The sequence below is a fragment of the Cornus florida genome, unplaced genomic scaffold (genome assembly GCF_030987335.1).
Source record: "Cornus florida cultivar Cherokee Brave unplaced genomic scaffold, ASM3098733v1 CherokeeBrave_3.0.0_Hap2_Chr03, whole genome shotgun sequence".
Classification (NCBI taxonomy): domain Eukaryota; kingdom Viridiplantae; phylum Streptophyta; class Magnoliopsida; order Cornales; family Cornaceae; genus Cornus; species Cornus florida.
Genome location: NW_026775573.1, coordinates 6,817,234 through 6,842,965, shown reverse-complemented (window position 1 = coordinate 6,842,965; position 25,732 = coordinate 6,817,234). Strand labels below are relative to the sequence as shown.

At 31.9% G+C, this 25,732-nt stretch overlaps 1 protein-coding gene across 1 annotated transcript; it reads right to left on the bottom strand.

Annotated features, from left to right (window-relative positions):
- Positions 1-23,981: 23,981 nt before the first annotated feature.
- Positions 23,982-24,978, bottom strand: LOC132298626 (AT-hook motif nuclear-localized protein 23-like). The gene has a single exon (XM_059795029.1). It carries the CDS (start codon positions 24,866-24,868, stop codon positions 24,065-24,067), a length of 804 nt encoding a protein of 267 aa, XP_059651012.1. The 5' UTR covers positions 24,869-24,978; the 3' UTR covers positions 23,982-24,064.
- Between the last annotated feature and the right edge of the window lie 754 nt (positions 24,979-25,732).

The following is a 25,732-nucleotide window of genomic DNA, read 5'->3' as shown; positions in this document are numbered from 1 at the left end:
GACCAAACCCACGGAAATAAGTACCCTTTCCTTTTCCAAGACAATTCTCCAATATTTGTTCATTCACTGGAATTGGACTACTAGCATCCACATTAATAGATTTCTTTGATTGGGCCACCATATTATCCTGCATTTTGAAATGTCAATGAAGTAATTTAATAGAGAAATTGATGCAACCTAGATAATTAATACATAGTAATTTCTATTGCTTTCATCAAGAAAACCAATTTTATTTGGAATTAAGGCAAAAGTAACGCACTCTAACTTTAAGGATGATGAGAATTTTAGTTCAAATAATTGAAAAGAGTGATATGTTTGCTATGCAGTGGTAAAAATTCCTCCGGTAACATCATTAACACACAAAACAGAGTTACACAAAGCACAGAGAGGTTATGGCAAAAAAATTAAAGGCCTAAGTCACATCTCTTCTCTACTCGATCATACATGATCAGTAAGAACAGCCAATTAAGTAGATCTGATGCTAACGAAACAATGCCAGATCTATCACAAAAAAAGTTGAATGAAAATGAGAGTTTTTCAGCATGGTTAGCTATTTGTGATTGTGTTGTGTCTGCTTGGCCTCTTGGGATTCAGCCTGCCTTAAATAGGCACCTAAAGCAGCTTTTCTGTTTATTTCACTTGCCCAAACACAATCCCTCAAACAGCCCAACTCTTGATACTTACGCCAATTTGGAATAATGCTGACTTAGTTGATAACGTGAGCCATGAAAGATGATGGAATCAACTTTAAAACCAATGCACAAGCATTATCGAACAAATAAACATTTTGTAACAATAAACATACCAAACACGCTTTCGAATATAATTCAAACCATTATATAACAAAACATTACTTCTTTTGTTTCGGGTTAAAACAAAACATTTTGCCATTGTTAATTTTTTTCTTTCTTTTTATTTTTTATTTTTGTCTACAATCGTGACTCCTAAAGAATTGGTCACACAAAAGATTTCAAACCTGAGACTTAAATCTTTATGTCTGTTAGCCAACTTTTTGAAGTCTCTTATGCCTTTGTTATACTCCTCACTACCCCTAGCATGACGATGAATCCAAGACTTATCCATGTAACTGGTTTAGCAAAAACAAAATCAATTATGGATACACTAGAATTGATGAATTTTGAATATATATGTGTATGTATAACTCTTTCAATTTCCTCATCCATGGTCCTATCCCATTAAGGTTCCTTTTTTGTTCCTTTTGTGTGTGTCATTTAAAAGACTGCAACATGATATTTTTTAATTTACAAAATTATTAAATGAAAACTACTCCAGCAAGTAATAAAGAATGACACATTGGTGCACTCTTAGCTAGAAATCAAGCATGGTTGCATTTTGTATTAAGGAGAAGAAATAAGGTGACTAGCATTTTTATCACTTAAAAGATAAAAGACAAATAATCTTTTACTCATTTTTAAAAGACCACTATCACTTGCAAATTTTAGAATTATTAATCATTTGGAAAAAGTAAACTTTTGTCATTACTTTTATATTTTCTTGTAGTGAATAACAAAATTATAGTAATAGATCAGCTAATTCTAACCCAACATAAAAAAAAAAAAATCCCATCCCTAGTCCCACAATCTTGTGTTACAACACAAATAACTTCTAAGGACTCTAACAACAAAACATACAATCAATCAATACACTCCAAACACTTAAGAATCCAGAATTAATAGTTAATATAGAATTACTTAGGAAGACCAAAAAAAAATAATTAAACATATAGAAGTACCATTATTAGATATAGATTTTATGCAATCATGATTAACTAGAATGGATCTCAAACTAGAATGAACACGAGATCATACACTCAATGAAAATAATCAGAATTCAGACCCATCCAACTCAGTATCAAAACACAATTTTTTTGTTTTTTTCTTGGGGTTATATATTTAATTCTTACACGCACAAAATAGATCATTTACAGGCAATGCAGCTTCAAGTTGAACAACACTGTGAAGTGTAAACAATGAACCCCTACTTAAAAAAAAAAAAAAAACAATCCATCCATTAAAAATCCTAAGCACCCATTGAAATATCCTTAAATAGCAGCTAAATGAATAACAACTGAAAAGCTTAGAGAGGAAGAAACAACAGTTATAAACCTTAGGGAGATAGTGCCAGGTATAAAAATCAATGAGAACTGTAAACCATCAATCATGTCCAACATAATGCAACTGGTTAGTTAGGGACAAATAACAATGAGAAAAGTACTTCCCCGTGATGGAACTGTTCACACACTTGACATCCATACGAATGAACACCAACCATCTATAAGCAAGAACAATAAGAGCCAGATGATAATAAAGTAAAACTTAGTCTAGTAGCAGCAGCAAAGCTCAATGACAGCAAAAATAGCACTGTAAATAGACCTCTAACGAATAAGAACAGAAAACCTTAAAGATTGTGTAGATACTCTTCGTTAGCTAGCTTAATTTCATATTCATATTTGATTGTTCAATCATGACATGTATTGTATATACTTAAAGCTTATATGTGCATGTTTGACATCCAAATGTTCTAAAAGCTCAAGAATTTAAACTTATCGATCACCTTCGAGGATGTGTTCCAAGTTCGCTCTAGACACAAGTAAACAACCATTTCTATGAAAATTTAAAAAGATTTCATAACTTACATATGCTTTGCGAGCATCATCATTAACCCATCCAATTCCTTCCTTGAAATGTGCATTCTTGTACATTTTGATGGCAGGTCCTAGGAGATGATCCTCATTCTCCTTTTTCGTTTACAGCTTTGCCACGCTTTGGAACTTCTCTTGAAGAACCTGAAAGATAAAAGTCTTGGTAAATGTGAATATAAAAAAATATCACCTTCCACTGCTGGACCAACTTTTAGTAATTATGTAAGGATCTTAGTAAATGTAAATATAAAAAAATTTCACCTTCCACTGCTGGCTGTGGCTGGGTAGATGTAGGAGCATTTTGGGCGAGTCCATTGTGAGATCTCATGGATCAACGAGGTTCATTGGACGCCATAGTAAATTGCAGCAAAAGGCGAATAAAATCTTTTATAACAAACTGATAAATTAGAGACTAACAATTAAGTAGGAGGGTGAAGGATTAAAATAACCAAACAAGAAAGAAATAAAAGGCAAAAAGACATAAACAACACATATTCTAAAAATGTTCAAGTACTGAGTACTGAAGGTTGTATTTTGTCTTCTTCTTTTTTTTTTCTTTTTACTTTCTTTTTCTTTCTATCACATGGTTGTATTTTGTTGAAACTTAAAAAAACTAAAGAGATTTCCAAGAGTCATACATTGGACTGGACTAACAGAGATGGGTTACTACTAAATTCTATTTAAACTCTCTCTTAGAAACCATATATGTATTGTCATCCAAAAAAGTAAAAAGAAGACTACAAAAAAAAAAAAAAAGAAGGCAAAGTTACCTCGACATTCAGTGTTCTCTGTTTTTTATTTTATTTTTTATTTACTGTATCTCCAACTCAAGAGGCATATATGGTAGCTAGAGCTCAAACTTATTAGAACCACATCCCCAACACTGTAAACAAATAATAATTAATTGATATAGAACTAAGGTTTAAGTTCGCTGAATTCCTTCTGATAATTACTATAAATTAACATAGAACTAGAGCAGGATCCTCTCCTCCATCATATTCTTTACATCAAGGTATTCTTGGTTGATCTGATGGAAGTACTTGAACGGAGAGGAAGAGCTTAAAAATTGCAGTGGTCAACAAAACTGCAAGCAATATTGACAGACACTGTGAATGACTAGGACACCTCTACTAAGTTTAAATTCAGATCAACAATTGTTGGATGAACTCGATTCTTATGAAGAAGACTCCTCATTAGGTCGATTCTTCGATCAAATTTACAGCATCTTAATATAGTTCTAGATGTAGAAGCTTTTAACTACTTCTGGTATTAGCTATATGCTGATAACTTCTATCTGTTTATTGTTTTAAAAGATTGATATCTTGTGTATCTAAGAACTACCAAATGGAGCTATAACTTGCAATACGAAAGACATGCCTGCAAAAAAAAAATTTGCTATAGATATGAAAGAAAAGCTTATGCTCTAAATCTGTTATTTAGAACTTTCAGTCGGTCTGAAACAAACAGAACTTGGCAGCATTAATTTGTAAACTTCCTGATTATTTAAAATTTAAAAGCTTTTCAGCATGCAGAAATCTTATACAATAATCAGACAAAAAAATTACAGCAACACACAGAAGGAAAATCTAATGTGATAGGCCCAAAGCCGAGAATCCCAAACCCCAACCCAACCCGAGACAAGGAAAGAAAGGATTATCTGTAACTCAAAACAAAATAAAAAATTGCTATTGATTTGAACCGTGAAAAGAGGCTTTCTGGGAAGCAATTCCGTAATGAATAGGATCGATTAGGAACTTTGTACAAAATAAAGATATTGTACAAAGTAACTAGGGATTTGTAACACAAAATAAAAAATATTACGGAAAAGGAAAAAACAACTAAAGATTTGTGTGAACATGTTAAAATACAAAACAAAAATAGTGAGGAAATAGAATCGAAATCTCTTACCTGCCAAGAAAAATCAAAATATGTTGTTGATATTCAGGAACATGTGATAGATCAATAGGCTTTTGCTGCTCTTGACAAATTAGGGCACAAATTAATTGAGAGAGAAAGAGAATAAATAATTAGGAATAATCGAAGAAGGTATGGAATAAGAGAGAAAAATGGTATGGTTGCAGAGAGAAGGGGTTGCTGAGAGTCGGCATCTATGGATTACATAGAGAACGCAATATGGCCATGGGGTTAGAGAGAGTTTTTGCGTTGAGGCTGCCGGGTTCAGAGAGTGTGTGCTGAAGAGTGAAGAAAGTGGGTTTTGTTAAAAACCCAAACGACGCAGTTTTTCTTTTTTTCAATTGTTATTTTATTTTTTTATTTGGTATTTATAAATGAAGAGAGACATGAATGATTGACACGTGTAATATTAATTAGGCATGGAAAAGCCTTTGTCCCTGCACATCTATTTTCCGTCCCAAAATCCAATTCCACCAAATTTATTTTCCCCCTAAAATTGTTGGCGCGTTTTTTTTGTTTCCTTGAAATAGGAGAAGTTGTTGGCGCGCATTTTTTGGGTTACTTGGGACGGCAAGTCTATTCCGTCCTTAAAACCTTCCTTTTTGAGACGGAATTTAATCCGTCCCAAATTACCTGTCCCAAATGAACTTATTTCTTGTAGTGAGTGTTAACTCCCCAACGGAGTGGTCTATACTAGGTGATTTTAGAAAGGCTAAACGAAATCGGGAATCATTTCATATGATAGACAAGGCATTGTTTTAAGATATATGGAAATGATGGGATTTGCCCGCCAATAGTAATAATGAACTTTGCCAACCGAATAAGTTATTAGCAAATTGGTTATCCGATTTTTCATGCAGTGGTTAAAGGACCCACATATTATTATTTTAATGGAAGTGCTCACCTAATAGCAAATGAATCCCAACAATAGTAATAATGAACTCCTCCATCAGGATAAGTTATTGATGTATTAATTGTGTGATTTATTATGCGACGGAGTTGAGGGACCCACATTAATTAAAAGGGAATATTCATCAAGAGTGATAATGAAATCTTATTCTATTGAGATTTATTATACTATGTGGTTAACAAACTCATTTTAATTTTAAATATGCATGATAGTATTAATAATTCACCTTGCATATTGCATGAATGCATTTATATTCAAATATTATATCTAATCCATTTTATCTGATTTAAAAGGATAGGTTTGGAATTTATTTTATTGTTTACATTATATTTTTATTTATTTAACTATGAATTGATTTGTTTTAATTGAAAATTTGTTTATATTTCAATGTGAGTTTATTTTGTTTTATGTGTATGTCTTATTTTAATTTAAATTGTTCATTGCTGTGGTTTAATTGCATTTAGTTATTTAATAGATTTAATTGTAGTTTTCCTTTAAGTGGGTTAAATTAGTTATTTTAATTAGGATTAAATGCTTTAATTGATTTAATTTAACTATTTAGGTGATTTAATCTAATTTAATATAATGGTTAATTATTTGAATTTAAGTGTTAATTATTTTCGTTTAATTGTTGTTTTAATTAGGGTTGTGTTTTAAAAAAAAAGTCATGTTATAGCCGTCGTAGGAATCTAAGTAAGTTGGATGGGCCGGTTAGGATTACAGTTGGGTCTTGCATTAAGCTAGGGTTTAGTAAAATCCTATAAATATATGTGAGATGTTTGGTTAGGGTTTTAGGAAAAAAATAACAAAACCAAGTATACGTCTGTGGAGGCAGAGGAGGAACAGAGGAACTTTTGCAGTAGGAATCGCCGGAAAACTTAGAAGAAGACGTAGAGATTTTTAAACAAAGGTCTCAAAGGCAAGTTCTTCTCTTTCTCCTTCCCTTTTGGCTTGTGTTCTGTGCACCTAAGTAGTCTCTAGGGTTTAATCAATTAATAAATGGAAGTTATGTGATTAATATATGTTATTGACGATCTGTTTGTTTTAAAATCAAATCTATTTAAAATTCATGCATGTCTGCTTCCAGTTTTGTTCCTTTTAAGCATGATGAGTTCTGTTGTAATTTAGTTTACTGTACTGGCTTTTAGTAACTGTAAGCAAATCATAGGGATGTTAATGGGATGTTCTAAGACCTTAGGTACAGTATTGAAGAGGAACAGAGGGGATGGAATAGAACTGGGGTTACATATTAGTTCCAGTATTGTAATTTAATCATCTTAGTTTAATGGCTTTGTTTAAATCTCTGCAATTGATTTCAAATATTGTAACAAACTAATGGGATTCTACTGGATGTTAATTAAACTCCCAAGATCAGATTTAAATACCAATTGAGTGTTAGGAATAGACCAGAGATGAAGAGAACGAATTGAAATAGAGCAGGAACGGATTGAAGCTTGCAGAGGGGGAAAGAGATGGCTTCACGGAGGAGAGAGACGTCTCCCACCAACCATAGAGCCGGCTCCAAGGATCCATGGAGCCGGCTCCATGCATAAAAAAAGGCTCTAAGAGCCTGCTCCTTAGAAACTTTGAGCAGGCTCTTTTCTGAAATTCATTTTTGATTTATTTTTAAGGCGTAAAAACTTTACTGTTGGAGCACTTGGGTTCATGAACAGTTTTGAAACTTTAATGGGGGTTTAAATAATTAGTTTAACATATAATCAAAGTCTTGAATTGCATAAAATACCCTCTTTATATTAATGGAATTAACAGTGCGCTAATTAACAACTTTGCGTGCAGTTATGGGCTGGAAGGTAATAAATTGTCTAGTTTTAATTTGACAATTTAGGATGCTAAAACATGATTCTAAATTAAGTTTTAGATGCATGGAGAAGTCTTTTAGTTAATAAATCAGATTTATGGATTAGTGTACGGCCCTGTGTTGAAAGGAATAAAATAGAGTACAAGTACGCAACTTAGTACGCCGGTACCGGATGGAAGGAACTAAATTGTTTAGAATAATTTTAACAATTTATTGGACTATAATATGATTATGGAATGGATTTTAAATGCATGATAGAGTCAATGATATAATAGATTTGATCTATGCATGTCTGGATGTTAGTTGTTGAATTATGAAATCATTCCTTACAACTATATGGTTTAAATGCTTGGATTTGATTGCAAATACTTGAATATTGGTTTTGGATTATAAATCGCTAAACGATTATATATATATGTGGAATTTTAATTGCTGAATTAATAGATTCTGTCAATTACATGGTTGTGGAAGATGGTATGAACCGGTATGAGACGGTATCATACTAGGGATGGTTTAGCTCAAAACGCATAAACCAAACCTATTGGATTTAAGGGAAGGATTGTAAAATATTGAATCCTAAACCTTGTTTAGTCAGATCGACTGATTAAGTTAAAAGACTATCTAGATCAATTGTGTTTGTGTATAGTCGGATCGACTGATTAAGTTGAATGACTACCTGGATTAAATGTTGATTGTGTTTAAGTCAGATCGACTGATTAAGTTGAATGACTAAACTGGATTAAAATTCTTATGTCAATTCAATAAACAATAAAATGGCATACCTTGGGTTAAAAGGACTTTATATATACGTTATGGCACCACGATATGGGCATGAGTCTCAGAGTCGTTGGTTAGGGAGCGTATATGCATTGGGATGCATAGCTGGATATGATGGTTGAGGTGTACCCTGTTAGGTCTAGGTATTCATGCCCACCTTTGGGTGCGTTTTTGTATATTGCCTTCTACTCAGGTTGAGACCCCATTATAGTCCAGTGAAGGTCCTATAGTGTGTATATATATATATATGGACTAGATAGATATTGTGAGGTATTTAGGTGTATCTGCGTATCGGGTCACTGTATGAATTGCAGTTAGATTAGAACTTGTTCGTGGGCCTGACCCACTCTTATTTTTCAGGTATCGGACGGTTCCAATCTTAGGTTTGATCGTGCTGTGCAGGGATTATCATTCATTCCACCGACGACGTAGGATGTCCTTTCATATTTTAGTATTTGGTTTTATGTCAGTTGTTTACGTTTCAGTTGAGATTTTTATTTAGGGGTCCACTAGATGGATTCCCGAGTTGTAATTCATGGAAGTTTTGGAAGTTGGATTTTATTAAGTTTTATCAGGCTATTGAGGATTTTATATTAGTATTCTGTTCAGCTTTTAATAGTTATTCTTATTTCATTTTTTTTCATCTGTGTTCGTTTTAAAATACTTTAATTATTTGATTTCCCTCGGGTTTGGGCCTGGGCCTGATCAACCCATGTCTCGGATCCGAGGGATATCACATTAAAGGACCCACATATTATTATTTTAATGGAAGTGTGTAATACCCCGATAATTTTAAAAGATTTATTAATTAGGATTAATTATTTTATTTTATTTTTCAATGATTTATTTTATTTTATTGAGTGCTAGATTAATTATCGTATTTTAATTAAGTTATATTTCGTGATTATGTATGATGATTGATTGTTTGTGTAGTTGATTATTGATTGAATTATTGGTGTGTTGATTTTATTGGTATTATATGACTTAGTTGTAAATTCTTGTTTGTTTATGTGCTTCATGTAATTAGTTATTTTAATTTTTGTATTTAATTAATTATCTTATTTATTTAAATTAATTGGATTGGGCTTAAGGAAAGTTGGACCAAAAGATGTGGTCTTGGGCTTGTATGAAACCTTATTGGGTTAATTAATGAAGGTCCGTGGTTATTTAATTATTTAAATGATCACTTTTGTATCAATTTTATATATATATATATATATATATATATATATATATAATTATATATAAATATAATTAATTAATAATTGTTATGGAAAGATATATATATAGATATATATTTATTGATATTTATAAGTATATATGATTTAATTAACTAATGAGTTAATTATGGAAGGAATATATATTTATATATAATATATGTTTATAGATATAAATTATTTAAAGGTTATTATTTTAATTCATAATACTAGTTGGAATAGGATTTGGAATTTAAGGTGTATAAAAATACACATAAAGCTTTAGGGTTAAAGATTTTACACGTTAGAAAAATAAAATAGACAGAGAGAGAGGAAGAAGAAGGGCTGCTGACAAGGAGGAGGTCGGATCTGAAAAGGAGGACGTCGGAATTGGAAGAGATAATTAAAGCTTGAAGCGTCGATATCGTTTCGAAACCTTCAGGCGAGTTTTCTCTATTTTTCCTCTTAGAACCTATAAGGATTTCATCTTAAGTATTAAGGCTCTAATTAAATTATTAATTTGGATTAATTAAAAGCATCAAGTTAATTTATTTTATTAAATCGTGTTTAGATATGATTATTTAAAAGTATGAATTATTATATATTTTTAATTTTGGATTATTGGATTTTATTTGTATATGTAGATGTTGGATATATATATTAAAATCAATGTATAGGTGGAACTATGACCTAAGGGGATTAATTTTGGTTTTTATATTTTCTGGAATTTTTCTGAAAAGTACAGAAAAATTCCAGAAAATATAAAAACCAAAATTAATCCCCTTAGGTCACAGTTCCACCTATACATTGATTTTAATATATATATCCAACATCTACATATACAAATAAAATCCAATAATCCAAAATTAAAAATATATAATAATTCATACTTTTAAATAATCATATCTAAACACGATTTAATAAAATAAATTAACTTGATGCTTTTAATTAATCCAAATTAATAATTTAATTAGAGCCTTAATACTTAAGATGAAATCCTTATAGGTTCTAAGAGGAAAAATAGAGAAAACTCGCTTGAAGGTTTCGAAACGATACCGACGCTTCAAGCTTTAATTATCTCTTCCAATTCCGACGTCCTCCTTTTCAGATCCGACCTCCTCCTTGTCAGCAGCCCTTCTTCTTCCTCTCTCTCTGTCTATTTTATTTTTCTAACGTGTAAAATCTTTAACCCTAAAGCTTTATGTGTATTTTTATACACCTTAAATTCCAAATCCTATTCCAACTAGTATTATGAATTAAAATAATAACCTTTAAATAATTTATATCTATAAACATATATTATATATAAATATATATTCCTTCCATAATTAACTCATTAGTTAATTAAATCATATATACTTATAAATATCAATAAATATATATCTATATATATATCTTTCCATAACAATTATTAATTAATTATATTTATATATAATTATATATATATATATATATATATATATATATAATTGATACAAAAGTGATCATTTAAATAATTAAATAACCACGGACCTTCATTAATTAACCCAATAAGGTTTCATACAAGCCCAAGACCACATCTTTTGGTCCAACTTTCCTTAAGCCCAATCCAATTAATTTAAATAAATAAGATAATTAATTAAATACAGAAATTAAAATAACTAATTACATGAAGCACATAAACAAACAAGAATTTACAACTAAGTCATATAATACCAATAAAATCAACACACCAATAATTCAATCAATAATCAACCACACAAACAATCAATCATCATACATAATCACGAAATATAACTTAATTAAAATAAGATAATTAATCTAGCACTCAATAAAATAAAATAAATCATTGAAAAATAAAATAAAATAATTAATCCTAATTAATAAATCTTTTAATTATCGGGGTATTACATTCTTCCCCCCTAACAAACGGAATTCCGTCCTCGGAATTCACAAATCCATGAAATAAAAACTTTGATTATTTAATTTCAAATTTCATTATTCCTTTTATCCGTGTGGAAATTAACCCATCCACACATATTCATTATTAGCAGACACATCACGTAATTAACTAATTCCATATTTATATAATTGATAAATATAAGTACACACTAGAGACCCTCACTGGACTAAAGCAGTTTCAACCGGATAGTGGGTATCTCATGTAAAACGCACACAAAGGTGGTTATGAGTCCTTCTTCTACCAGAGCCCACACATCCTTAAACCCAGCTACCCATCTCAATCGGCAATATACGCCTCCATCCTAACCACTGATCCTGAGACTCAAGTTTATATCATGGCCCATATATGTGTGTGTGTATGTATGTATATATATATATATATATATATATATATATATATATATATATATATAATCTATTATATCCACATAAAAGTAAACTATCCAACCATATTATTTCAATGGCATACCATCTAACTATTCCGTTGACCTGACACGAATAAGTAGGACTTAACGCTATGGTTAATCCGTTCCCTTATAAATATATAGGTAGGACTTAACTTCTTTGGTTAATCCGTCCATGAAATGCCACCGTCCCATACCGGTGTATTAAACCATACAATTCATAAATAAATAGGTAGGACTTAACTATTCCGTTAATCCGTCCCTAAAATACATCCATATTATTTTATTGGTGCATAAATCCATAAAACCCATACTTCAAAATTAGGGGAAGACTCAACGATTTACCAATACCTTCTAAATCGGTGTCTTACCATTTTCCTGATAAGACTCAATGATTTCCCATTAGGACACACTAACGGACTGAATATAGAATACAATGAATCCTAAACTTAAGCTCTAAGTAAAAGAGTACACAACGCGGAAGTCACACAACGAAAGACACCCTAGGAACACTTGAACCTGGAGTGCTCTGATACCAACTGTGATACCCCCTGATTTCGGAACACGGGTTGATCAAGTCCGCGCACAAAACCAGAGGATATCAAAACAATTAAAATTTGTTTTGTAATTTTTTTTATATTCTGGAATTTATTTTAGAATTATTTTTATTAAATTTTAAATTAATTCTATGCACTCTGTGTGAATCGGCTTATAAATCAGGAGATGGGTGATTCGAGGTATGATCTAGTGTGGTAGAATGCATAGTAAAAAGGTTACATCACTGATCTAGGCCATTGGAATAGTTTAAATATAAGTGGAATGATTCGGTGCATTACGGTGTACATAAAAGAGTGCGCATGTGAATCTGGACCATGGATTAAGTTTGGTCAACAGAAGATTGATCTGGTGTGGGTGCATACATGTGAGCTCAAGTGAGCTAATCTGGTGTGGGTGCGTTTGTGTGAGCTCAAGTGAGCTAATTAAGTGTGGGCGCGCTCACAGTAGTGTTTGAGCTTAGCCAATTATTTTGTCTGTTTGTGACATAAAATTAAAACGGTCATAACTTAGTCATCTTAAATCGAAATTGGGTCATTCTTGAGCTCAAATTCAAGGATTTTTCGTCCTCTTTCCAATGGTACCAATTTCATTATCAGATTCTTATCCTAATAAGAGATATTTACGTTTTAGTGAGACGGTGTCGGAAAACTATTTAAACCGGTATGGAGTATTTAAAGGAAACTATTTCTGACATATTTAGTTGCACTAGTTTGTGTAAATATAATAAATTAATAATTTGTTATGGAAGGAAGTGTATATATATATAAATATATATATATATATATATATAATTATTTATATATGGGTATATATAGTTTAATTTGTCTATGAGTTGTATGGAAGGATGAATATATATATATATATATATATATATATATATATATATATGTATATTGATTTTAAATAATCAAGGATTATTAAAGAAGGTGTTAAACACATATATACATTATATAACATATGTGTAGGTATATATATATATAAATCATTTAAGATGATTAATATTATCATTCTTATTTGGCATATCTTAATAGGCTGGTTGTTAAATTAATGATATGCGTATAATATGCATGTGATGGCTATGTATGATTTAGCGTATTGTTAATTTTAAAGTTAATTCATGGTTAAAGTGTGGGCATGGATGAATTGTCAAATGATTAAATATGTTACCTAAATATTTGTATGAATAGAATACATATATGGAAAGCATGGATGAATTGCTAATTAAATGTATGAATAAATATACCTGTGGAGGCATGGTTGAATTGCCAATGTATAAATATACATACACGGAGGCATGGTTGAATTGCCAATGTATAAATAAATATACTTATGGAGGCATGGTTGAATTGCCAATATATAAATAAAAATATTTACAATGGCATGGTTGATTTGCCAAAGCATAATTACGTTGTTATGTGTTAGATGATTAAAATATCATCTATGGTTGTTGTATGTATGGATTGGATTAGGGTTAGATATTCTTAAATGAGAATAGTTTAGTACTTACTGGTTAGTGTATTATTTTCCATTAATAAAATAATATTGGGGAAGACGTGGATGATTTGTCAAAACTTGGATTTTGGATATGTGATTTAAACAATTAAAATCATTATCAGGTTGGGATTAAATAGAGTATTTCTTTTATTATAATTTGTTATTTAAATGATTAGACAACTGACTAGGATGGGATTAAGGTCAAACGAGTTTTTATAAAATGAAATGGTAGATTGGTCTAGGTATGAATATTATTTTAATAATTATTTAATAGGTATGAAAATTTAATAAACCTATTAATGGATGTGATTAGTATAGTATATATAATTATATATAGACATGTATATCGTGCTTTATTAAAGTTAAAACTTTATTAGGTTTGGTTTTGATCAGAGATGATCTGCTTATTGGTTTTCAGAGGCCTGGTAGAGTGAACTTGCTCGTAGGGTTTAACCCACGATTTATTTTTCAGGTTATTAGAGGTTCCAGTCTCGAGGTTGAGGATCCGCAGCTAGGAGACTGTCATTCGTCTATTCATCTTGTGTACTTTTAAATAGTATTGGATTATTGGATAATGTTTTAAGGGGTCCTTGAGTTATGGGATTTCCGAATTGTAATTGTTGGAGAATCATTAAGTAATATTTATTTATTAGTTTTCTTCAGCGGTTTATTTATTCTTTATTATTCATCTTTGTATTCTGTGCTTGTTAAATACTTAAATTATTTTGATATTCCTTGATTTTGTGCGCGGACTTGATCAATCCGTGTTCCAAAATTAGGGGGTATCACAAAGTGCTCACCTAATAGCAAATGAATCCCAATAATAGTAATAATGAACTCCTCCATCAGGATAAGTTATTGATGTATTGATTGTGTGATTTATTATGCTACGGGGTTGAGGGACCCACATTAATTAAAAGGGAATATTCATCAAGAGTGATAATGAAATCTTATTCTATTGAGATTTATTATACTATGTGGTTAACAAACTTATTTTAATTTTAAATATGCATGATAGTATTAATAATTCACCTTGCATATTGTATGAATGCATTTATATTCAAATATTATGTCTAATCCATTTTATCTGCTTGCTTACATATTCAAGGTATTTAGACCTCATTTATATGGACTGTAAAAGGACTTTAGATATTTTATTCACAACGTAGTGGTACAAAATATATTTACTACTCCTTAACCTAATCTTTTTACTTTAAAGATACCCAAGGGAACATTAATACTTTTAATAAGTGAAATAAGACAAATGATAGGATTTGGTGCAATATTCTAGAGTTTATCTCGAATACGCTCCAAAGCTAACATTTGCATTATTTTATTTTCTTCAAGCATCATGTTAAAAATCAATGAGAGGTTTTGGTGAGATTAGATAGAGTTTATGCCTTAGTACTATGTTAGACTTAATTACCATTGAGACAGTCTAAGGAACTCCAGTAAGAAATCGTAATTTAAAAATGATTGTTTATTATTTAAAAATTGAACTGGAGGTCAATAAGGTTGACTTGGGTGGTAAGTTTCAAGTTGACATGATTATTGCCTTGTTACCAAACTCGTTTGACTCTTTTAGAGTGAACTAAATAAGGAATCAGTTTGAGTTTACACTTACTGATATTCTTATAGAATTGGTAACAGAGGAAGGGATAATCAAAAGTATAGGCGTTCCTATTAATCTAACCTAGTCTATACCATCTTCTTCTAGGCTCAAATGGAAGGGCAAAGTAAAGAAAAATGATGATAATAAGACTAGGTTAGCACAAAACATTGGTATCCAAAAGGTTAAAGGGAATAAGGCAGTGTAAGTTGAAGGCAAAGGAAACTATTTCTTTTGCTGCTAACTAAGACACTAAAGGACGAACTGTCTAAGCAATGACGTGGCATTAGAAAATGTATATTTAATCATTGAGCCATGTTATGTGGTTATATCTATTAATTCCTGATAGATAGATTATGGAGCTACTAAACATGTTTGCAATTCGTTGCAAGGATTTCAGGAATCAAGAAGCCTCGATGATATGGATATATATTTGTACTTGACCTAATGTCAAGGTTGTAGCTAAGTCAGTGGGAGTATTACATCTAAAATTAGAGAGTATGAGGATATTAGTATTAGAGAATTATCTTTATGCACAGATGTTAGACGCAATCTAATTCTTGTTTCACTTTTGGTTTATAAAAACTGTATTGTTATTTTGTAAAACTGGTTTTATAAAATTAAATAGATGTGCGATTACTTCTGGTGCATTAAAAGATGGTTGATATACTATAACCACAAGCTCTTAATATTTGCAGGATGTAGAAACTAATGTTGCATCTTCTAGATTGAATGTTAAGATAAATTTGTTATTCCTGACTCATTGTATTTTTAATGTTTATTATTAGGTTGTAATCAGTCAAAATGAGATTCAATGATTGGTCGAAGAAGGTTTATAACCTAGTGAGGCAGGGGAGCCTAAACCAACTTGTGAATCCTATATTGAATGATAGATAACCCTAAGGGCTTAATCAGCCAAATGAAATAGACATAAAGAATAATTGGAGTTGGTAAACACAGACACGTGTGGTCTTATGAACATCCAAGCAAGATTACATACGTTTTAGATAAATTTATCTGATATGACACGAGTCTTAAACTTTTGGTATATTCCGAAAGTGTCAAGACTGACGTGGAGCACAGATTAGGTAAACTTATCAAAACACTTCGATTTGATCGTTGATATGAGTATTTCTTGGGATAGTGTAAAGACTATATAGTCAATGAGGGTGTTGTGTACCAGTTTTCCGCAATTGACGCTCAATGGATTGAGGTGTCAAATAGGAATAACAGAATTCCGCTTAACATGGTTAGATCTATGAATAGTTATGCTACATTATCTCTTTTATTTAAGAGTTTAGCGTTAATGATATCAATGCGCATTATGAACTGCATTCCATCTTAGTCTGTCTCAAGGATATCTTTCAAGCTGTGTTTTTTACTAAATCTTAGTTTGAATCACATGCACATATGGGGTAGTCTTGCACTTGTGCACTTGATATGGACAAGTATGTTGGAAACAGATCATACGCATGATAGATTTGATAGCTACTCTAAAGTCACTATGATGGATTATTTTATGATCTTAATGATAAAAGTTGATTGTTTGCACTCACTATTTATCTATAGGAAAATCATATTATGAATCACATACCTAGTAGCATAATCTTAGAGAATATGGTATGAGTACCAGATGTACCACATGTGAACACACTTATTATAGAGATTGAGAATAATATATGAATTCCCTATTGATGTGTCAGCATCATCTAGTATACAGATTCCTGCATCGGTACATTATAGTATTGGGAGGATTATCATCCAATCTGACAGAATCATGTTTTTAGGTGAGACCTTTACGGACTTCCCTGTTAAACATGAGTCGGACCCAGTAAGCTACACGGAAACATGAACCGATATGGATACAGATCGTTTTGGTAAGTTACTATGAAATCAGAGTTGGAATCTATGTATTCTAATAAAATCTGGGATCTTGTAGAATTTTCTAGTAGGGTGATACCTATGGAAGGCAAGTTAATCTACAAAAGGATACTAGAAAATTTCTTAGTGAATAAATCATAAGTGTACAAGGGAATTTCATTATTTTTCTAATTCTATATATATTGTTGACATCCTACTCATTTATAATGACGTGGAAGCTTCGTTATCAGTAAAGAGGTAGTTGTTCAATTATTTTGAAATGAAGGATTTTCAAGATGTAAGCTGTATTCCTAGGATCAAGCTTTTGCAAGATCAGGTTAAAAGGAAAATAGGCTTATCTTAATAATCCTACATTGATAAAGTTTTGACCAGGTTTGGTATGCAAAACTCAAAGACTGAGTTCTTGCGTGATTGATATTGTTTGCTCTCTTTAGTAAATAGTTTTCCAAGACTAACAGAGGAGATTGAGCAAATGAGACTGGAACAATATGCTTCGGCATATGGGAGTCTCATATATGCTATAATATATACCAAACAGGACATCCGCTATATAGTAGGGATAGTTAGTGGATATCAGTCTAATCCTAGACTTGATAACTGGTCTGTTGTGAAAAATATCATAAAGTACCTTAGAAGAACCAATGATCTCATACTCATTTATGGATGTGATGATATGGTTCTAGTTAGGTATGTTAGTTCTGATTTTCAATCGGAAGTAGATACTATGAGGTTCATGACTTAGTGTATGTTCACTCAATGGAGGGGAAATCAGTTAATAGATTATTAAGCAGATTTCAACTGCTGACTCAAACCTGAAGGTGGAGTACATTGAAGCCTTAAAGGCAGCAAATGAAGCTTTTTAGTTTGATCTCACTGATTTAGAGGTTGTGGAGCATATTAGCCTGCCTATGCGACAATAGGCAGAAGTAGTCCAAACTAATGACCCAAGGTTCCATAGAGGAACAAGGTACACGGAGAGGAAAGTATCATGTCCTACATGATATTGTCCGGAAAGAAAATATGCTCATGGCGAGAACATTGCATTGGAACACAACTTTGTTGATCCATTAACAAATGTGTTATCGATCAATAATTTTGATCATCGCCTAGATAACATTGGAGTTAGATGCAATTTGAATTGGATATGAGGGCAAGTGGGAGCTGTTGGGATTTATATGCCCCGGCATAGTAAATTCCTATTTGGATTATAGTGACATATGTTCCTGACGTTTCTGAAATATTTATGTTTGATACAATTGGTGAATTTAATGTATTATGTTTCGATTCATTATAGAATTGATAGTGTCCACTTGATTACAAGAGATATTTATATATGTATGTGATGGCGATCAATACATGAATATAAATAGTAATCATAAATTGTTCATAGTCGGTAATTATGGATAGATTCATAATTAATTAAGATTTGAACAGGATCCGCGTTAGGTTGAGATATATTGCGAGAGTCGTCGTATGCAATTGCTCCCTATCACTGTCATGGCATTTGACTCTTAAGTATGAGAAAAGTATAAACTCTTTTATTAATTAATAATTACTTTGATTTGTTTGGCGGATACTTCGGAATTCTTAGACCGACACTTTGGGTAGTTATGTAATTAATAGTTAGAGGGTTATATTTTCAATATTTGCATCATTACTACTTGTATTTATTTTGTATTGATTATGGTTGATCACAAAGTAAATTCGAAGGCCTTCGTGTGTTTTTAGACAAAATGATTTATTATATATTTATTTATTTAAATTATTATTTTTGTCAAACAAATATTTTATTGTGATTGAGCCAAATATAATCAATGGTACCAAAATAAATATATTAATTAAGTAGTCGGATTGATGACTTTATTTATCCGATAACTAATTATGCATAGAGGGGTCAAAGTGCAACATTGACTTAGAAGCTATTTATTATTTAATTGAAGTTCAATTAATTTCTTTTAGTGGAGTAGAAATTAATTTATGAATTAATTGAATTGGGTCCATGGACCGGGCCAATTATTAATTTATTGTAACCAATAAAATAATAAGCTCAAAGGATTCTCACTCATAACCCAACTTGATATTGGAATCCTATTAGATTTGAGACATGTGAATTAGAGATTGAGAAGGATTTATTATTTCATTTTCTTTATCTTTATGTTGCCTATATATATATATGATCTATGTATATTTTAGGTGTGATTTTTTGGAAGAAGGAAAAAAGAATATATGTTCTCATCTAATGGAGCCTCCCACAAGCCTAGTTTTCCAAGGTCATTCATAGAGGCTTATGAGTGATTCCTAAATGCAAAACAATTACCAAGAAGATGCAGATCCAAGGAGAAGGCATCTTGCTAAGGGATTTACAACAAGTGAGAACATTCACTTTAGAGGAAAAATTTAAAGGTTTACTCAGACCTTTGATGTAAGTATTCAATCTGTTAATTGAATGATACATCATATTTTATTTTTGCATAAAACTTATCTCTATGTGATGGATCAAGATCTGTAAATGAAAATCCCCCAAAAAATTTTTAAAACTAACACATTCCCAGCGTTACCCACCCTTCCATGGGTACAGCTGGTTTGGACTAAACCATCAATTCCAAAACATTCATTCACATTATGTGTTGCTATACAACATTGCCTCCCAACTTTGAACCGAAGATGCACTGCTCCTGCTCACATCAACGCTGCAATATGTGTTCTCTGCAACAATGAATTGGAATCCCACAACCACCTGTTCTTCAAATGCAGCTTTGTCAAACCCTTGTGGACATTTAAGATGTGGTTCCATATTCTGCCCTCCTCATGGTCGAACTAATTGCTTAGGCATCATATCGTTGGAGGAGAAACTCAGGATTCTATAGCAATGCAGTCTCTAAATTGGGATTGGCATCACTCGTTTACAACATATGGAATGAACGCAACAGGAGAATTTCCAAGAAAAAATACCTCCATGCGAATTCAGTTCTTCATCAATCCTTGGAACCAGTAAGATGGAAGTTGCATTCAGCGACCATCACGGACTCCTTGAATGCTAGAAAAATCGCTGAAGGATGGGAGCTCCCATCTCCGACCACAAGACCACCGGCGAAGCCGCCGGACGAGGAAGAAATTGAGGAGATCTTCTCCATGAGCTTCACTGCATAGTGTTGTAGCCTCTAACGGTCTATTTTTGATTCTTGGGTGGGCATGTTGTAGATTGGGCCTCTGGCCAAACAAATCTTTGAGCTTGTAATGTTTTGGTTAGCATGGGCTAACTACTTTCTTGTATTTTGTTGGTTCATATATATATATATATATATATATATATATATATATATTACTTGAAATTTACCTTTCAAAATAAATAAATAAAACTAATAAAAAATAAATAAAAAACTTAAGCAAATGGTGGTCAAGCTTTTTAAGACAAACTACCATCTTAATCAGTGTATCTGTAGTATTATTGACAGTAAGACTCCATGTTTTGGGTGTGACAGTGTGAGTTATCAACCCAACGTTAATACTTAAATGAGTTTTTTTACCAAAAAAATAATAAAAAATAAAAATCACTTCCATTAAAGAAGGTCCATACTATCATTGATATGAAAATTAACCAATATGGGTTGAAAATTTGAGACGACGTCATGTGAGTTCACATGAATGAACTTATTAATATTTCTGTTATGTGCTATTAATTATTTAATTGGCTTGTGTTTGAGGAACAAAAGTATTAGCATCGGAATAATTGAAGTGTACTAGACTAGGTAACGATTGATAATTCAATTTAGTATTCAATTTTGAACGGTTTGATTAAATGTGTTTGATTACACAATTTAAATATCACTAAAAATTGACAAAATTTTAAGTGACATAGATATCACTTATTATTGAATGCGAAAGCTAAAAATTTAAAAAGATATATATCAAAAAATATTGATTTTTTAATTATCACTTAAAATTTTTTGGTTCGTACTTAATTTTTAGTTTTATAAAACATTAAATAGTGTTTAAGTTCTATTATAACAATGAAGCACTGGAGCAGTCATACAAATCATGAAATTTTTTCGTGATTTGGGTCTTGAACGATTCCTGATTCTCTTTCATAGGCCAAATTGTATATATGTGATAACATGAGTGATTTTAGGTTATTTTCTGGCAAATAAAATTTTCATCTTTTCCCAGAGTCCAAAACAGAGTGAATTACTCTAAATGAAATCCTCAATTGGATTAGAAAAAGTGGACAACAAAATGATTCAACACCAAAAAAAAAAAAAAAAAAAGAAAAAAAAAGGGAAATATGCTGCCACATTTTTTATGATAAAGATCATGAAAAAACTTTTTGTGTTTATCATTTTCCAATAAGAATGTATGTTTATGTTTAAAATTTCATGTACTTGTCATATGCATTACTTTCTATTATACTTGACAATTAATTATTAAACACTAATGCTCATGAGTCTTGAAGATATATATATAAACTCTACTACATGATAGAACTAGAATCCAGTACTGGTTGGTTTATGGCAGATTATAACAGACTTTGATGTTCTTTCTCTAGAGCCACATGATCGAATCACCTCCACCCGGTGATCTAAGAATCCAGATTAATTAGTTAAATGCCATTAAACAAGCATAATTAGTACTTTTGACATGCTAATTAAGTATTTAAAGAACAAGCAATTCCCAGTTCGATACTACACGAATAAACAGCCTGGAAGTTGGCAGAGCCATGGTGTAAAATTAAACCATTACATACATGCACGCAAAATGCACAAACAAGCCAAGTTATGTGAAAGAAAAAAGCAAACCAGGATTATGACTTCTTTGATCCGAAAAGGACTTAAAGAGCATGAACCAACAAACGGATTAAGAGAAAATAAAGAACAATCACTGTGTATTATTCACTAATTAACATCCTTGTTGATCAAAGAAACATTACTTTTTCTGTTATGTATAGGACTAAGTCATTTAGAGTAGGTATTAATATATATATATATATATATATATAATGCTCAAACTTGGCATGGAAGATTATGTATAATTCAAACAAGTGCAAGGTTTGGTGCATGTGTGTGTCAAACCATCACTCAACCTTAAAGTAATAAATTTGTTGCCTGACTTATCCAAACACTGGTTTCCAAGTTTTGGTAGGTCAACTAAGCACTATCTAGGACATATTTATAGCATCCTTCCTAATTTTTTTTAGGGGAAAAAGATAACAATAAGATATACAAGTGTGTAAAAGGTTGTAGCAAAAAATAGACAAACAAAAAAAGTAAAAATATACGAACAGATATATCAATTCTTGTATTGAGAGAACTAAATTTTGACTTTATTCTCACACATTTTATATAGTCGGGATACGCAAGCAACATAGATAATTCTAAATTCAATCACACAATCTTGATTTTCTTGTATTCTTACATTGATCAAGGGGCCTAGTCTAAGAAATAATAAGATTTTTTTTTTTTTTTTTTTTTTTTTCTCTATTCTCAAGAGTAATTAGTGTAAGTTTGTTCCGCTATACTTGCCAATTTTTGCACTTGCAAGAAGTGTATAAAAAGGATGTAGCTTAGAATTCATGGATTGTTGGTGGTACCATACTCAATTAAGTTATCAAAGTTAGCTGATCTACTGAGGGGAATATGTATATTAGCTATATGGAGTGCTTATGGAAATATTTAATATTTGAATCTTGTAAAACATTCCTTCCAACTTTACATATATTTTAGATGCAAGTTGTTGCTAAAAATTCATAATTTAGAAAGAATGAAAAGGATGCATAAACGATACAAATATGATTTCTTAAAGTTATAAAGTTAGCTCTGGGCATAAGGTTATGGGAAGAGTCGGGTGTACATCATCTTAACTCCACATTGAGAGAGTGTCTGATTTTGAACATGTAACCTTCAGACTCCAAGTTATGAAATACATTATATAATATAATGAAGGAATAATTACGAAACATGGAATTTTAGAGGCTAATTTACAAAGTCGTGGATCTTTTTGAAAGTAAGGACATGAAAAAGTACTATTTCTCGATCTGAACTATCCTTAATATGTTAAGGGTCACTTTTATGCACGTAAACACCATCATTAAAGTTGTATAATACAAGGAGTTTTTTTTTTTTAATTCAAATTACCTGACTAGGATTGTAATTAAATCCCATTCAACTCTTACAAATTTAAATCGAAATCAGTCTAATACCATAGAGTCATCTAAGTTCTATTTTTGTCAATTGGCATGAAATTGAATTAAAATTGGTCAAATGAATAGCAATAAGGCTAAATTAATTTGGGCAAGAGGGCCAAATTGGTCCCTCAAGTGCTAATCGGTTGACAAGTGTCATATTAGGGTGTAATTAACACTGATCCCCCGAAAGAAAGAATCATTTACAGATAAAGAGAGAACGTGAAATTGGCTCTTTATGCATAATTTATTCACCATGGATATCAATATCATATTCCATTCAAAAGAACACTAGATCGCGCATGATTTATCTTTATTCACTATTATATTTTATTCAAAAGAACACTAGATCGCACATGATTCATCTTTAATTTAAGGAGTTAAATCCTTAAATTTTGCTACTTGTTTTCTTGTACATTTTTTTAACTCTATAATGAATTTGTACCTTTGATAAAAGTTGTATCATTAATTCATTATGCAAAATACTGTAGTGCTTAAAAGCAATTAATGATTATTAATAGTTGCTCTCAAAAGCTAAAACCTAAAAGCATTCTAAAGAAAAAGTCATGATCATGAATTCCACAAAGAACAACAACAAGAGAGTTTTTACAAATCAATAGATAATTAAGTTAAATCAACACAACAAACAACTGATTATACAAAGATGGGAGATAGTAATAATAATCTGTTAATTACTTCTCTGACCTTTTTTTCCACCTACAAATTAATACGGCGGCCGCCCACCGGAGTTCCCTCCCCACCCGTCCGCCGGCAACCCACTACTCGGCATATTCAGCTGCAGATTGAAGAAAGGAGAGCCGGACAATGGATCCGGAAACGAATGAGAGCCACCGCCAACGCCAACGCCGCCACCGCCGCCGCTGGAAGTTGGCTCATCTTCATCCAGTGGCAATCTTTCGTAAGCCACATTACTAAAAGAAGCTGAAATGACAATAACGGGTCCAGAGGCAATCAAAGCACCCACAACATTCCCTCCCACAACCTGTCCTTGTCCACCCGCCAAATATATAGTCAGACTGGTGGCGCCGGGCGGAGCTGGCGGCGGCAGGAACGATCCCGACAGCGATAGTATCTCGAACCGTCCGTGCAGCGTCACCACTCCGCCAACCGCCGCCGGCTGCCGGAGAGTCACGTTGGTCACTGTCCCACTTCCGGTCAACACACATATCCCTTGCTGCCTCTTCCTTGCAAAATTGGCCACCGACTCGAACACGTCGCACCCACTGGAAACCTCCAGTATGTGAGCCCGGAGCGTGTTCGGGCTCTCCCGGGTTATGATCACCGGCGGTTTGGGCTTGTTCTTTGAGCCAGCTGGCCGGCCTCTTGGCCGGCGAGACATGACATCGCTTGGACCGGTGTCGGAGTTGTCGAGGCCGAGGCCTTGGTGGGTGGTTTCACCGTTGTCGCCGGAATACTGAATTTTGTCATTGAGATCTTGGGAATCTGGTGGTCTTTGGAGGTGGTGATGAAGGAAGTGAGAAGCTGAGCCTAAGTCTAAACCAGCCATAAACAACAACAACAACAAAAGAGAATAGATATCAAAGAAAAATAAACTATGATTTTAAAGATATAAAAAACTGGGTGTTTTTTTATGGTTTACAAGGTAGTGGTAGCACAAGAATTCAAACCCTAGAGAGAATAGAAAACAAAGGGAAACGGTGCATAGGGAGGAAAGAAGTGTGGGAAGGAGGGGAGAGAGAAAGTGACAATGAAGCCACTATGCAACCAAATTAAAGTATTATATATAACATTATATATATATATATATACACACACACACACACATACACATACATATGTATATACATAAAAAATTTATGATGAATAGAAACATTTGAAGTTGAAATATTTTAATGGGATTTAGGTTTAGATAATACATTGTTGACAACAAAGAATTGGAATTCTGCTCTTGTCACACCGCGACAACTTTATATAATTTATGTAATTAATAATTATTCAACATCGACAACTTAAAATATCTTAGATTATTTATACAATAATTTTGCTATGTAATATGTTGCGTGGCATAAGATATTGTGTCTATATGGACATAGACAAAGTAATGCTAATTAATTTGAAGTTTGGAGTTCCCATCTAAATGATAGTAGTGATACTATCACTTGGCTGGTGGATCGAATTATTTTTTTTAAAAACATCAAAAGGAATTTTAAAAATTGAATAACTTTCTTTTTCATTTTAAAAATGTTATGAATTTAAAGAAAACTTTTGATCAGAAGAATGTAGTGAATATTCACATGCTACAATTTCCCTATATTCACGAAACCCAAAAGTTCACTTTAAATCCATGTTAATTTTTACTAGTTGAAGTTTTATATTTTTAAAAACAATAAAAGAATATAGAGACTAATAA